The sequence below is a fragment of the Acipenser ruthenus genome, chromosome 10 (assembly GCF_902713425.1).
Source record: "Acipenser ruthenus chromosome 10, fAciRut3.2 maternal haplotype, whole genome shotgun sequence".
Lineage (NCBI taxonomy): Eukaryota > Metazoa > Chordata > Actinopteri > Acipenseriformes > Acipenseridae > Acipenser > Acipenser ruthenus.
This window is the reverse complement of record NC_081198.1, coordinates 50210220-50224481: the sequence shown is the minus strand read 5'-3', so window position 1 is coordinate 50224481 and position 14262 is coordinate 50210220. Positions and strand designations below refer to the sequence as shown.

At 41.3% G+C, this 14262-nt stretch overlaps 1 protein-coding gene across 6 annotated transcripts in view; it reads left to right on the top strand.

Moving 5' to 3' along the window:
* The window catches only part of LOC117409584 (arf-GAP with GTPase, ANK repeat and PH domain-containing protein 1-like), a 183656-nt gene that overhangs the window by 129802 nt on the left and 39592 nt on the right, over positions 1-14262 (top strand). For all 6 annotated transcript variants that reach the window (XM_059032522.1, XM_059032516.1, XM_059032518.1 and 3 more), the window contains 2 exons: positions 5779-5883; positions 10756-10924. In XM_059032522.1, coding sequence (XP_058888505.1) covers positions 5779-5883; positions 10756-10924 — 274 coding nt within the window. The remainder of the gene's footprint in view (positions 1-5778; positions 5884-10755; positions 10925-14262) is intronic.

The window sequence follows — 14262 nt, the reverse complement described above, 5'->3', positions numbered from 1 at the left end:
TGCCAAGTCGTAGAGAGTGGAGCAGGTGCTTATTCTGATTTCCGATGTGCAGACGTGGTGGCTCCCACTGAACACTGAACTGAAATGTGTTTCCTTCTCAAGGGGGGCTGTGACCCTTTAGGTGACCATTCTCACATCATTGCAAGCAACATTGCCACAGTCTGAACTGTCCACACCTAACATGATGTGGCAGTAGCAGCATTTAGGGCTGCCGCAAAATCAGCAGTATCAGCAATCAAAATGTCGCTAATTTCCGCTGTTGACCTTTTAAAGATGCTGGTCGTAACGGGTCTTTATTCATACAAAGTCGTTATTCCCCTCTGAAGGGTTTGCATGTTCTTGACAGCAGTGATATACTGGACTGGCTCCTGTACTTATATATTATCCAATTGTGATGAGACTTTTTAAAACAATTTACTGAGAGTTTTAGAATCTGGAAATATAGGGAGGGACTATTGTGTTTCAGGTACATTTTTACATATACATTTAAATATATCTCAGCTAAATCTGATTGTGAAGACACTTGTGTACTGCTCTCTGTGAGGATACATATCCCTTGGAAAAGGTTTTGATTTTTGCATCTGGTGTGACTGGGGAAATGCTTGTTTAAAAACGTGGATGCATCATTGCTGTGTCGCTGCTTTGATCTTTTAACTGCAGCTCTACATTAGGCCACATTGTGTACTAACCAGTTAAGGAGTGGTTTGGAAGAGGCTTCATACAGTGCTTGTTCAGTGCACCGTAAGTGTAATATGATGATACTTACAATTACAAGCTGTACTGTGATCTTGATCTGCATAGTGCTTGAAGCGTAATAATGACACTTCAAAAGGACTCGAAGGTGTTCAATATCAAGTAGTTAAAGCATACAATATTGGTGTTTGATTAAATAAATAAATAGACTGAAATTGCAGCAATACAGTGTTCAAGTAAGAAAACAAATATAAACCCAGTTTTCAGTCTTTTAAAGGGAAAATGGGAACCAGTACTGTAGTGCGACTTTAATAATGACAAATCATACCCATCAGAAGTCTAGTGTGCCATTCAATTAGCCTCACTTGTAAAATGATAGCCTGTCATCTCCAGCAATGGATGAGGAAAATTAATAAATTGCATCCTAAATAGCAGGGACACTTAAGAAAAATTGGCCAGCCAGCTTAGCACAGCATGATGCAGTGGGGCTACCTTTGGCACCAGACTCCATGCCTTGAAATTCTGCCCGTCTCTTTATTAATGGACGCTGGCTGCTGCTGACAGCTATGTTGCTACTGGCAACTTTCTTCATTTAAAATTAAAGCTCTCGTCAAAACCCATTTACTACGCTGCAGGGTTGTTTTAATTTATTTTATTTTTTTTGCACTCAACTTACAACAGAGGTTTCTTCACTGGTTCTCACTCAACAACTGCACAAATAAGGACCAGTTTTATGTTTATATCAAAGGTGTGTGTCTGCGTGTGTGTCTGTGTTTAAAAAAGATCAATGTAAGGATTATGGATTATGCATATTGATTTTTATTATTTTTCACCCAGCATTGCCCAAACTAACATTGTATCTTGTCCTCAGTTCTTTGCTGTAACACACACAGTACTGTAGACACAATCTCTTGGAGAAGATCAAGGCGCAAGCAGAAAAGTTTCTCTACGTGACCTTCTTATTATTATTATTTGTTTATTTAGCAGACGCCTTTATCCAAGGCGACTTACAGAGACTATGCATCAGTTGCAGAGTGACTTACAATTACATCTCACCCGAAAGACGGAGCACAAGGAGGTTAAGTGACTTGCTCAGGGCCACACAATGAGTCAGTGGCTGAGGTGAGATTTGAACCGGGGACCTCCTGGTTGCAAGCCCTTTTCTTATAGGTGTTGCAAAGCCAGCGATGTTTGCTTTACACTGGCAGTGTCTCTTTACAATTAAAGAGTTGCATTGCTGTACTGATTATTTAGGGAGGCAGTTTGATCTAGTGGCTGTTGCAGGAGACTAGTATGTTTTTGATTCGAATCCCCCCAGAACACGACTGTCTCCTGACCTCAGCAGCACTATGGTTCCACTAGGGAGGAGATGATGCAGCCCTGAATTGTAAAATATTCTCGTTGTGTTTCTGAATCTCATATTTTAAGGATTTTGTTTCATCGCTTCATTCGGACAGCACAGGATTTGTCTTTCTGTTGTTGTTTAATTGAAGGCAAAGCCAGGAGGTGGGAAACCTCATAAAGGGTTAAAGGTTCTGTTTACACGAAACAGCGGTGCGAGGGCTCACTGTTTGTGGGAAGATGTGTATGGAGGGGGAGAATCGCATGCAGCTGTAAACCTCGGACAGTTAGCTGGGTTATGTTTCTCCTTTAGTTATTGCAATTTACTGCCAAGCTCTGGAGAGGAGAGCGGATTAGCCGATTACTTTGTGTTTGATCAGGATGCCGAGGTGATAAGCTCTCATGTCTCGCTGTTGTGTTTGAAGCCAGTCTTGGTGATGTAGCCGCTACAGCGGGTCAGTGTGTAGAGCCTGCTAATGACAGAAGGGTCACCCTGCTCAGCTGACCTGTGAGGAGCAGCAGGCGGGGCTTAGCTTGCAGGGCAGCTTGGCTCTGAGCCTGCGTTCTGTTCACAGTGACCTGCAGGCCCGTCAGAGTCGGTAACAACGCAATTAAAACTACTCTTCCCAGGATAGAAAGGAAAGCAAAGGCAAGGTAAATGAGAGCCCAGAGTGATATACACCCTTTCTTAACTCTGTCTAAAAAAAATAACTGAATTTAACATTAATTCTTGTTATTGCGTGGCACTTGAGAGGGGGGGTTGCCATGCTTGTTGTGGTACTGCTCATGGTTTGCAAGTTAACTTACATTGGTTTGTCTAAGTGGATTCCAGCTTTGAAAAAACATTGCTTTCACTGAGTCACGGAGTATTGGTGTAGGGAGATTAGATTGCTGATGGCCAAGGTTCAGAGTCTCTGAACGGTGCAGGCTATATTGATCTGGAGCAGGACAGTGTCGCCTTGCAGTTCTACCTGCTGCCTGTGGCCACATGCAGCTCTTGTCTCCAACTCTTCACGCTGTTGCCGTAACGATCCTGGAGACTGATAGCATTGGGCCCCCCCCCCTCCCCCCCGATAGCATTGCACCCCCCTCCCCCCGATAGCATTGCGCCCCCCTCCCCACCATCCCTCCACTCACCACTCTGACTGATTGGCTCATTTACACTCCAGCACCCTAACCAGATCAATACATCTTTGTTGGTAAATAATTGCTATTGAGCAGGGTTTTAATATAAATTTATGAGCATCGTTTTATCATGGCCTCTGGGCACACTGAGATACTGCGCTATAGATTTCCTATAACGCTTAACATTTATTGCATTAACATTGCAGGGTATTTAAGACGAAAGGTAAGCTCTGCTTTGAAGTAACCAAAGAGCAAGGCAAAGTCAATTCAATTCAATAGGGATCTTTCACAGCTAACCCCGCTGCTCCTGAACATTCAGGGTTATGCGTTCTTGAGTTTGAAAGCATGCAGTTCATTGAACGCGACTAAGTTTTAAATATGAGGGTACTGAGTTTGTTTTTGTCCTGGCCAAAGCTGTGTCTTCTATCAAATGCTCAGTCGACCTTTTCTTGAGGTGAGGCAAGTCATGTGTATTTATTGTGGCATTCTGATGGTCCATAAAAGTAACAGAAAATGTTGAAGTAAGCGTGCACACCCCCATATACAGTATTCACAACCCAAATAGAACAATCAGAACTCATCTGAAATGTGTAGAAGTGTGCGCATTATACTGTGAAATATTACTACAGGGCAGTGTTTCTTCCAGGAGATCTGGGGAATTGTGAAGCAATTAAGAAATTAATAAAACATTTACCAAGTAAGCTTGCGTGTTTTCAAACTTTCAGTGTACAGCAGCCATGCTTGCGTTAACAGTGTGCGCATTACATAATTAATTTCTTATTAACTTTAAAGTTGCAGCTGGTGCATCTGTGTTTGTTCCTCTGGGCGACCATTCTTGTCGTCAATGAACTTTGGTGATTTTATTGCTGTTTCATTAACTGGGGAGGCAGACTTCACTGCTGAGATTGTGTTCATTAGGTGCAGTGCAGTCACTTTGCATGTTAATAAATAAGAAGCAGATTGTTGAATAGCTGTCTGTCTCATGTGGCATTTTAAAAAACTGTCCTGGCCAAAACTTCTCATAACAGGGATGGAAATAAGACTTCTATTGCATAGCAGTTTGATCCACTCCCAGTTTCACTATGAGTCTAATAAGACTCTCCTGAGCTTGTTAACTATACACTGTGGCTAATCAAGCTTGTATTTAAGCCTGGAATGGGTGAATCTGCTATACAATCAGAGTCTTATTTGCATCCTTGTATAAGACAGTTTAGATTGACACAGTACTAAATGTTAATGAGTACATTTTCCAAAGAAAAAATAAATCTCTGATTTTCATTGTTTATTGGCATTACCTGAGCAAAGATTGGTGTGGATGCAAGAGATGGGAATGTATTGCAAGTTCAGGACAGACAGGTGTTTAAATTAGTTGGCGTTTAGAAAAGAAGAAAAAAATCACACTTAAGGTACAGTTGAACAAATCCCACTGTGCCCGAGGAACATCCCACCCATCCCATCCCTCCCGCCACGGACTTGTGAATATGATCGCAACCTGGGCTCTCCTGATGGGATCTGCAGGCTGATGCTTTTGATCTCTGGTTTGATCGCCTGGTTTATTTGGCCTTCTTGATGGGGCTGTGGGGTTATCACAGGGCAGCAATCCAGCTCTCCTCTTTAGAGTCAGTTGTGATGGGGGTCATTCACAGGTAAGCACCTGATAACAGTAACAAGTTTGTTTAGAGTCTAGGTGATTACTGGTATCGGGAGGGGAGGCCATCTGCCTGCAGCAAATACCCCCGCGGGGGTCGCCCTTAACCTGCCCGACCTTTTAGGCAAAGAGATTAAACGGGGTTGATCAGAGGGTTAGCACAATAAAAATACCCTGCAGACATTAGAGCATATATTAAATAATTAGTATCAAGGTTTCTCTGTTCATGAAGCACCCCAGCTGATCAGGAAAACCAAGCCACTACAGTGGCATTGAAAGCTCCAGAGCTGTCTATAAATAACTCCAGTATTTGCTGTGTTCAGGTTTATTAAAAGAAACCGCTTTGACCTGAGCTGTGTTTTCTTGTGTGCAGTTGCTCACTCGGTGGGTGAGAACACTCAAGATAAGCCCCACATGGTAACCAGGCAATGGGAGCTGTCATTCAAAGAGCTGTCATTCAAGGGATTATTTCTACTAATCCAACACTTCCTCCTGCTAATCCCGTACATGCTCCTGTGTGTCATTGTTTCACGGTTAATTTGAAAAGTGTTAAACTAGTCCCTTGTTTGCCCCTGCCAGGAGGGTTTGAAATGTGTTAGCAGAGACCAGCTGCAAAGATGTTCACTTGCTTGCAGGGCAGGCCCCTTTTTTTTCTTTGCCTGTGCAGAACAGTGCACTGCTCTACCTTTTTAAAATGTAAGAAAACAAGATTTGTTAATCTGTATGGGGTATGAGAAATTGCCCTGCCAAGACTTTGAAAAAAACAAAAACAGATGCAGTTTGAAGTAAAGCATAGCGAGGAAACTTAACATGGTATACGGATACACACCGTGACTGCAGGGGATGTAATATGCTATACACATATTAAACTGGTAACGTATATAATGGGGTACATAATAGACCAGATAAGGCTGTACCCCCTGTTGTAACTCCCAGTGATGCGGTTGTATTCACTGCTTCTTTTGTTTCAGGGTATGCTCCTGAAGAGAAGCGGCAAGTCTCTGAATAAAGAGTGGAAGAAGAAGTATGTAACCCTGTGCGACAACGGCCTGCTCACCTACCACCCCAGCCTTCATGTAAGTAAGGGATGTTACACAGCCTTCTGGACTGTTAATACATATTCATCAGGAACCTCTCCAGCGCTGCGACGTGGGGGTGACATCTCCAAAAGCTCCAGCGCTGCGACGTGGTGGTGACATCTCCAAAAGCCCTGAAGGTCTTCCTTCCCTTGACATAAACAGTAGTGCAATTCCCAAGTGGCAGACATTTTATTTCTATTGAGTGATAGTTTAGTCAAACTCTTAAGAGATGTAGCCATGTTATATGCCTATATCTATCTATCTATCTCTTTCTACCTATATGCTCCATTCGCGAGCTATGACAGCCATAGGTAGCAGCCTATAAAGGTGACGTAGGCACTCTGAGTTGTGCAGGTGCCAGTAAGTAAAAGCCAATCAAAGAGTGATTTGTGTTCATTAGGCGCTTGTCAAAGCTGAAAGATTGTTGTAATGAAAGCTGTGCTGCGGGGGGGCCCCTCCCTGGCAGTGTCGCCTCCGCAGTCACGCCTCCTTGCCTCCTCGCCTTGCATGATCTTGGGGCAGCGAGCTGCCTGATCATTACATTAGGATGAGCTGTGAAGTAAATGAAGCAAGGCTTTATATGGGCTCTGCTAACTCTCAGGCTAGGCTCAGTCCCTCCAGGCCTCTTCAAGGGATTCTTCTCAGGCTTGCTGCGTCATTCTCATTCAAACGCAGCCAGCGACTTTTATTTGCTTTTTCTTTTTTATTTATTTTTTCTAGAACATTAAGTTGTGTTCTTTTTTTTTTTGTTTCCTTCTGGCCTATAATATTGAAGAAACGTTTATAAAAGTTAACTAGTTCATCCTTGTTGCCTTGTCAACAAATAATCACACCCACTAATGCTTTTATAGTTCTAAAAACTATAGAAAAATCTTTACAAAATCTTACTCCTTTTTGGTCTACACCAGTGGTTCTCAATCTGTGGTCTGTGGAAAGGTTACATGATACAGAAAGGACGCAGCAGCATAGTTTATAGATCCCATTGTAAACCCAAAATTTGAGACCTTAAAAACTCAGCTACAGATGCAGGAAGACAGTGCATACATGGAGAATATCTCCAAGTAAAAAAATGTCTAAACTCTCCATCATATATAGTTTTGGAGTGTCTAAAATGTTTTAGTTATTAGGGTGTTTTCGTGTATTGTGCTCATGTGCAGCTTGTACAGTAGCACACGACAGGGCGTATGTTGTGTTGCATTAACACACGGCTGTAATTGGGTTGGATGCACGAAGCGAAGCAGTATATTTGTTGTAAACATTAAACTGGAGGTTTTCAGCGTTTCCATTTATTGTAATTAATTTAAGTGAATGAAGCCTCCGTGTCGGTCTCAATCCCTCCATAAACAGAGCTGACATAACCCGCAATGTTAGCCTTGCTAGTGACCAAGCATTTAAAATGCCTATCAATTATTTTTGTTGATAATGAAAAGATACAGAAAATGATTTCATTAAGTTGTTGACTTGTTAAATCTTTGTGTCTCTTGCTTTTTTTTTTGTCTTCCAACGGAGGATTTGCTTTCTGCCATGCATTGTACTATTTTGCACAGTAAAAAATCCTCAACAGCCAATCAGCATGCAGCATCCAAACATTCATTTTATAAATAAAGGTTATAGCTGGACACGTAGCTCCGACTGAGCTGGTACCTCATGGGTGTAATGTAACTTCACAGATTATTAATTCACAGAAATCAATTTCTGCTGTAATTATCAATTTAAGAATAAAACAGTCAGTTTTTTTCCCATCTCTGTAAATTCTTGTTAATGAAAAGTAAACTAGAAATGTTCTTTAAAACTCCAATTTTAAAATAACTTTGCTCACAGAAACAGGCCCACCCATCGCACTGACACAAAGAAAGGTAAATCTACGGTAATTCTTAGTATTATAGTGATTTTTTTTAATGTGCTTATTTCAGTCACAAATACTGTTTATTATGTGGGTCTGCCGAGATCAAAAAATTATTCAGGTGGTCCGCGAACAAAAAAGTGTAATAAACCGTATACTCTGAAATGCACAACATAAGCAAGGAGCATTTATAACTGTAGTGTATGACCAAGGAGGGCATATTTCATCAACCATGTATTATGTATTTTAGGACATTTGCACATCTATTAAGTTTCTCTTGTCTCTCTTGAACTTTCACCAAAGACAGATCACTGGTAGTTGCTTTATTTCTTCTCATTGATTTATTATTGTAGTCAATATTTTTGTATTCCTTGTGGGCCATTTAATTAAAAACAAGCAAACAAAGCAGACTTTATTGTTTTTTTCATTGCCTTAAAAACATAGAAGCTAATGTTGAATCCTCATATTTTTGTATTTGCCAGATTGAATCGTGTTAATTGATTTATTTCTTTGGTAGTTAAATGATCTCACCGCTGCATAGCACATGCAAGCCAGGCAGCGTAATGCCAGATCGCTGTCGTCTGGACAGGGGGCAGTTCACTCAATGTTCTCCACTTGCTTTGCTGGGTCTGGAACTTGATGTCAGGAAATAACACGTTTTTGACTGCCAAAATACAGAACTGTGTTATTTGTAAATGTGTATTTATATTTTTCAGTAGTGTTTTAGTTTTATTAGTGGACAATTTTACATCAGAGGTGTACAAAGTCGGCCCTTCCACTCCTGGTCTTCGTTCCAGCCCTGTTCTTAATTGTTTAATTGAACCTATTAAACCTGCACCCAGACCCTCAAGTTCTTAATTATCGCACTTTACCTGTTAAACCTGGAGTGGAATGGCCCTCCAGGACTGGGATTGGACACCCCTGATTTACATGATAAGTTCAACAACATAGAGTAGCACAGTCCAGAGGTACTGGAATCAAACATATGAGCTACTTTCCTTCACTTAAATCTTTTGACAGTAAGCACTGCAGTAACCGACGTGCTGGTTGTGTCTTAAAGTCCTCAGATGCTGTAGTTTGAACACAATTCAATGGCTCTGTATACGGCACAGCATCTCAGTGAGGCTTTACAGCTAGGAAAGCTTATTAACGTATAGAGAACTACATGCTAAGCCTCGGACACCAAAATGGGCTGCCACTGTTACACAGCCATCAAAGGCATGCTGCAAAAACATGAGGCAAAGGAACTGGATCTGTGTGAAGGCGTCGCTGAGGAGAGTGTGAGAGGGCACTGCCGCCTGTCAAGGATCAAAAGGACGAGTGATTCTTCTCTCTCTCTCTCTCTCTATCTCTCTCTCTCTCTCTCTCTCTCTCTCTCTCTCCCCCTCCCTCCCTCCCTGTCAAGTACTCTCAACAGCTAGCAGGTTTTCCCTGATCACATCTCATCGGCAACAGAGGCATCAATTAGCGTGTTTGTTTGAGGCTAATTGAATGAAACTCAATCATAGCTCTTAATTGCTTGACTATGCGAAAAGAAATCACATTAATGCAGATAATTAAGTGGATGGCAATAGATGCAACATAATTAGAAGCAAACTACAAAAAAAAATAAAAATAAAAAAGCATTTGAAACAACACAAACTGTATCGGCAGAAGCCAAGATATCCACTGATGTCCAGCCGCTCCCTTACTCCCCCATACCCTCCCCCCCCCCCTTCGAATGTATTCTTTCCCGGAGAGGGTTCCTTAATACCAGCTCATAAGCCTCCCCCATTTACGAGGTGCAGATGATGAACAACACAAAATGCAGATCGAGTTGGAATTGCCTCTTTCATGCTGTTGAGGTCTGAGATGGCACTTCTGGGGCCCGTCCCTAAAAGCTCTCTAGTGGCTTATTATGTGCCGTTAAGAGCACTTGGCTTTGAATTGCCTTTTCGTCTACTTTTCTAAAGGTGTGGGAGGGAGGGAGGGGGGGGGCTCATCTTCTTCGTCTTCTTTTTTCCTGTTTCGTTTCATGGTCAGCGCTGTGAGCAGCTTTTCCTGCACAAATTAAGTCAAGCTCCTGCCTGCCCGTCTCCCTTCCTGCCTGCTCGGTCACACACGCAGGATTTGCACCTTAAAACAATGGCAGCGTCTGGTCCCTGCTTCGGAGCAGATCAGAGAATGGGGAGGGTTTATCTAGTATTAGTGTGGGTTGGTACTGGTTACAGGTGCCGGTGTGATATCTAATTCTTTAACATGAACTAGAAATCATGCACAAGAAAAGATGTATGTGTTTTGTGTGCCAGGTTGTGTGAAGAACTGCTAGCATGGTAATTATCATAGCAAAACTGAACTATTGTCCTTTTAAAATGTACATTGGACATTGCTGGGTTCACAGTAGCATGAAACCACTGTCTCCAGGGTTGGGGTCAATTATTGTTTTTCAATTCCAGTTCCATTTTAAAATTAATTCCCAGTTCCAATTCCATCAAAGAAATTGGAATTGATATTTTGATATTTGATATTGATATTAATTTAATTTGAATCCAATTTAATTGACGAGCAGTAGCTTCAATTTAAGTTATTTGTTACCACTGTGACAAGCTCATTTTAACAGAATACTTATTGCTAATTGTAATTTTGATCAATGACGTGTTGGAATTGATTAAAAGGGAATTGGAAATGGATTTTAAAAAGGAATTGGAATTGAAAAATAGGAATGGTCTGCAACCCTGACTGTCTCCTGACGGGTTGGCATGCTGAAAGACTGTGTGTTGCTACTTCTGCTATTTACTTTCTTTAACAGAAATACAAGTTTTAAGGCTCATTTACACTTGTTGTGAAGGAGATTTCAGAACGGGAAACCTATTTAAATCTAAATTAATAAATGAATGCTGAGAAACTGAAGTCGGTTCGTACAGTAAAATTTTAAATAAAACTAAAACTTGGGTGAAAGTTGTTGTAATAAGGAGAGGTCAGGCCTGGTGTTTTACCCCTAAGCCTCCTTTTCAGTGTCAGTGAATCTCTCCTATGTGTCTCCTCAGGACTACATGCAGAATGTCCATGGCAAGGAGATCGACCTGCTGCGCACCACCGTGAAGGTGCCAGGGAAGAGGCCTCCCCGTGCCATCTCTGCCTGTGCCCCCCTCTCCAGCCCCAAAACCAACGGGCTGACCAAGGACATGAGCAGCCTGCAGCTCTCCCAGGCACCAGGTGAGCGATCCAGCCTCCCACGGGGTCATTTACAAACTAGCGTGCGCTTCTCCAGCCCCTGAGAACAAGGCTCTTTGATTTTCATTAATAATCTTTGATTTTTCTGCCCCCTTTGGTCACTGGTTTTATTTATTTCATTGTTTATATATTTATATATCAATTTTTTAATTAAACAATTCTCCAGGTATTAATCCATGAACTCATCCCTTCCAGGGATAGGTTAAAACAAACACAGACGCGTGTTCAGTGGGGGTGAGCGACCCCTCTCTACCGAGCAGCACCCCCCCCCCCCCTCCCTGTATCTCTAACCCATGAGCGCAACATCATGTAAGGAAGCCAGAAAGACCAAACTAATAGCATGAATATTCAGTGACCCAGAATAGTAATTATTGTCATGAATATTAATACAATGAGACTTCTCTTTCCACTCAGCCAGCTCTGAAAATGAGGTCTAATGAGAGAGAGAGAGAGAGAGAGAGAGAGAGAGAGAGAGATAGAGATGCAGATGCTTTTTATTAAAGCACTGGGTTTGAGGATCCCATTGTCTTGTTCATCATGTCCAAAAAACGTGTGAATGCTGGAATGGAGCGACCCACATTATTCACGCGGAAAATATTCTTATTGTTCCAGTCCTAAGAAAAAAACATTTTTATTTGTAATAGCTCTTTTCATGTGTGCTTGACTTTAACAGGAATCTCCTTTCATAAGCATGTGATTTAAATTAAAATTAAAGAATAGTAATAATAGGAATCTGTATGTAGGTAGTGTGGACAACTACTACAGTTAACTTTACTTGGTTAGGAAAATCAACCAAATCAAGCAAAAAATTACAGACCCCACTTTGAGATCCTCTTAGACTGTCACCAAATCTGATGATGAACCTCAGCCCCCAGTAGAGATCATTTTCAGTTAAGTAACATGAAAAACAACCAGTACTTTTTATTTTATTTCACTACATTGCCAATGACGTACCCATCCTAGAAGGATGTATTAGAACCTAGTCTGTCCCAAAAACACTGTCAAAATGCTCTCTACAGGGGGTTGTAAAGCTCTTTTTTAATACAGACTAGACTATCTGTGTTGGAGTTCCTACCACAAAGGGAACACTGAAGATGGCTGGTATTTGGTCTTTGAGTGTAACGTGAGTGAGACGCTCTATAACCCCACCAGCACAGGAGCCCAGTGGTTAAGACGCTCACTTGCGGAGCTCATGGACGCTGGTTGAGGCACCGCCTCTGCCCTGTTTCACCAGTGTGAGAGTATGTATGTGTGTACATCACTCCAGCTCCTCTCTCTCCCTGTCTTTCTGTTCTCCCTCTGTGTCTCAGTGTTTCGTGCTGCCTGCCCTGCCCTGGATTAATGAGCCTGGGGTGCAGTATGAGCAGAACCTCATGGCTTTGAGCTAATGGGTCCAGTCATTTTTACTCTTTGAGTGGCAGACGTACAAAAGTAATTGGCTGTGTAGAATGACAGCTCATTGGCTCTACTTAAGGATACATTCTCCCCACATTGTGTGGTCCACTGGGATCTTCTGTTTCTCTTTTTCGTTAAGTCCAAAGCGTCCTGATCACAGGCTGCGGTTCTCCCCGCTGGCATTGTGCTGACTCTGAAGTGAATGTAATCCCCTTGTGCCAGTGACATGTAATCTGGAATTGGGGAAACGGAACTTGCCCTGCATGTAAGGGTTCATCTATTTCTTTTTGTTTCGTTTGACTATGCACGTTCGGGTCTAGGAAAGGTGGTCATTATATACGAGCGCTCCTGGTGTGTTCATTTAACAGGTGTTTACATTGAGACGCGACATTTCATTTTCTAGATTTAGGCTGGCAGAGGCATCATACCATATAACCTGTGACAGATCACACGAACAGGTAGTTTTCTTATATTTTTGCATTACCTGCATTACTTCAAAAAGCTTATTTAAAATAAGTGGTTGCTTACTTTGTTTCCACAGACGTGTGTGTGTGTGTGTGTAGGTGGGCAGGTATTACTACCTATGTGTGGTGAAAATTTGAGAAAATGTCCCCACAAACATAGTAACTCCTGATAAAATGATGTGGCGACGTTTTTAAGAACTAAATATGCCTTCCAAAAAAAAAAAAAAAAGCCAAAATATTTAGTTTGTTGTCTTGCACCATGTGTGGAGTTTTGTCTGACTGGAATTGTGTGTGTTTGTGTGTGTGTGTCTGTGTATTTGTGTGTGTGTGTGTGTGTCTGTGTGTTTGTGTGTGTGTGTGTGTCTGTGTGTTTGTGTGTGTCTGTGTGTCTATATATATGTTTTTTTGTCTTCACAACAAATAGTGAGGGATTAGAACCAGTTTTTCTGTTTCGAAAGATGACCTTGATAAAATGCATAATATTTAATTAAAAAATATATCTAATTGATGCTATTGACATTTTCCATCGTTTCCAAAGATTTTGATTAAATGTTTTTGTTGTGTGTTTGATTTTCCATGTTTACTTATGAATGCTTGTCACTGACTGACTGAGAGCAGAAGATTTTGTTATATAATCACTGAAAGTTTTAATATGAAACATAAAGGGCCTATGATATGAAGTGATGGGATGACAATAATTATCTACCGGGGGTCCTGGTAAGTCAGCAGTTACAAGATCAAAAAGAATAATAATAAAAAAATACCTGAGTGGAAATTATCCTAGATAAGAAATGTAAACAAAATAGACATTAATTGGTGGATAAAATATTACTTTTTTTTTTAATGGATTGCCTTGTGGTCTCAGCATAGTATATCTAGAATGGAAATGTGTCGCCCTAAATGCTTTGCTAGCAGTCCTGTATCTGTCTACAGTCATGGAGTCTGCAATGACCAATGGCCACCACTAGAGGGCAGTCCCTGAATTAAGATCTTACCTGCTGTTGAGATCAATAAAAACATTATGTCTCCACTTTTACCAGTCTAGCACTGTACACAAACACTTCCTTCAAGCTAATCAACAGAATAAAAATTATATATATATACTGTTATATGTGAAGGTTTTTGAAAAAAAGTAATTTGATCAACCCGAAGCCAAACTGGCACTTGCTTTAATCAAGTAAAAAGCTGGAAACACGAAGCAGGGAGACAGATGTGACTTGTGGCATTTAAAAGTTGGACTCACTGCCGCGCTGTGATGTTTCTCCGAAGTAAATCCCAAGGTAATTATGTGTGTGTAAGTAGTAGTGGAAAATGTTAAAAGCAAACCTGTTTTGACAAAGGAAATGTGAGCAAAACCTAGCGAGCATAATGTATCTAATATTAAAGACGGGATACAGGCACTCACTCTGGCCTTTCACAAGCAATCGGTCTCCAGCCAGCAGATTCACTGGAGGAGATGAG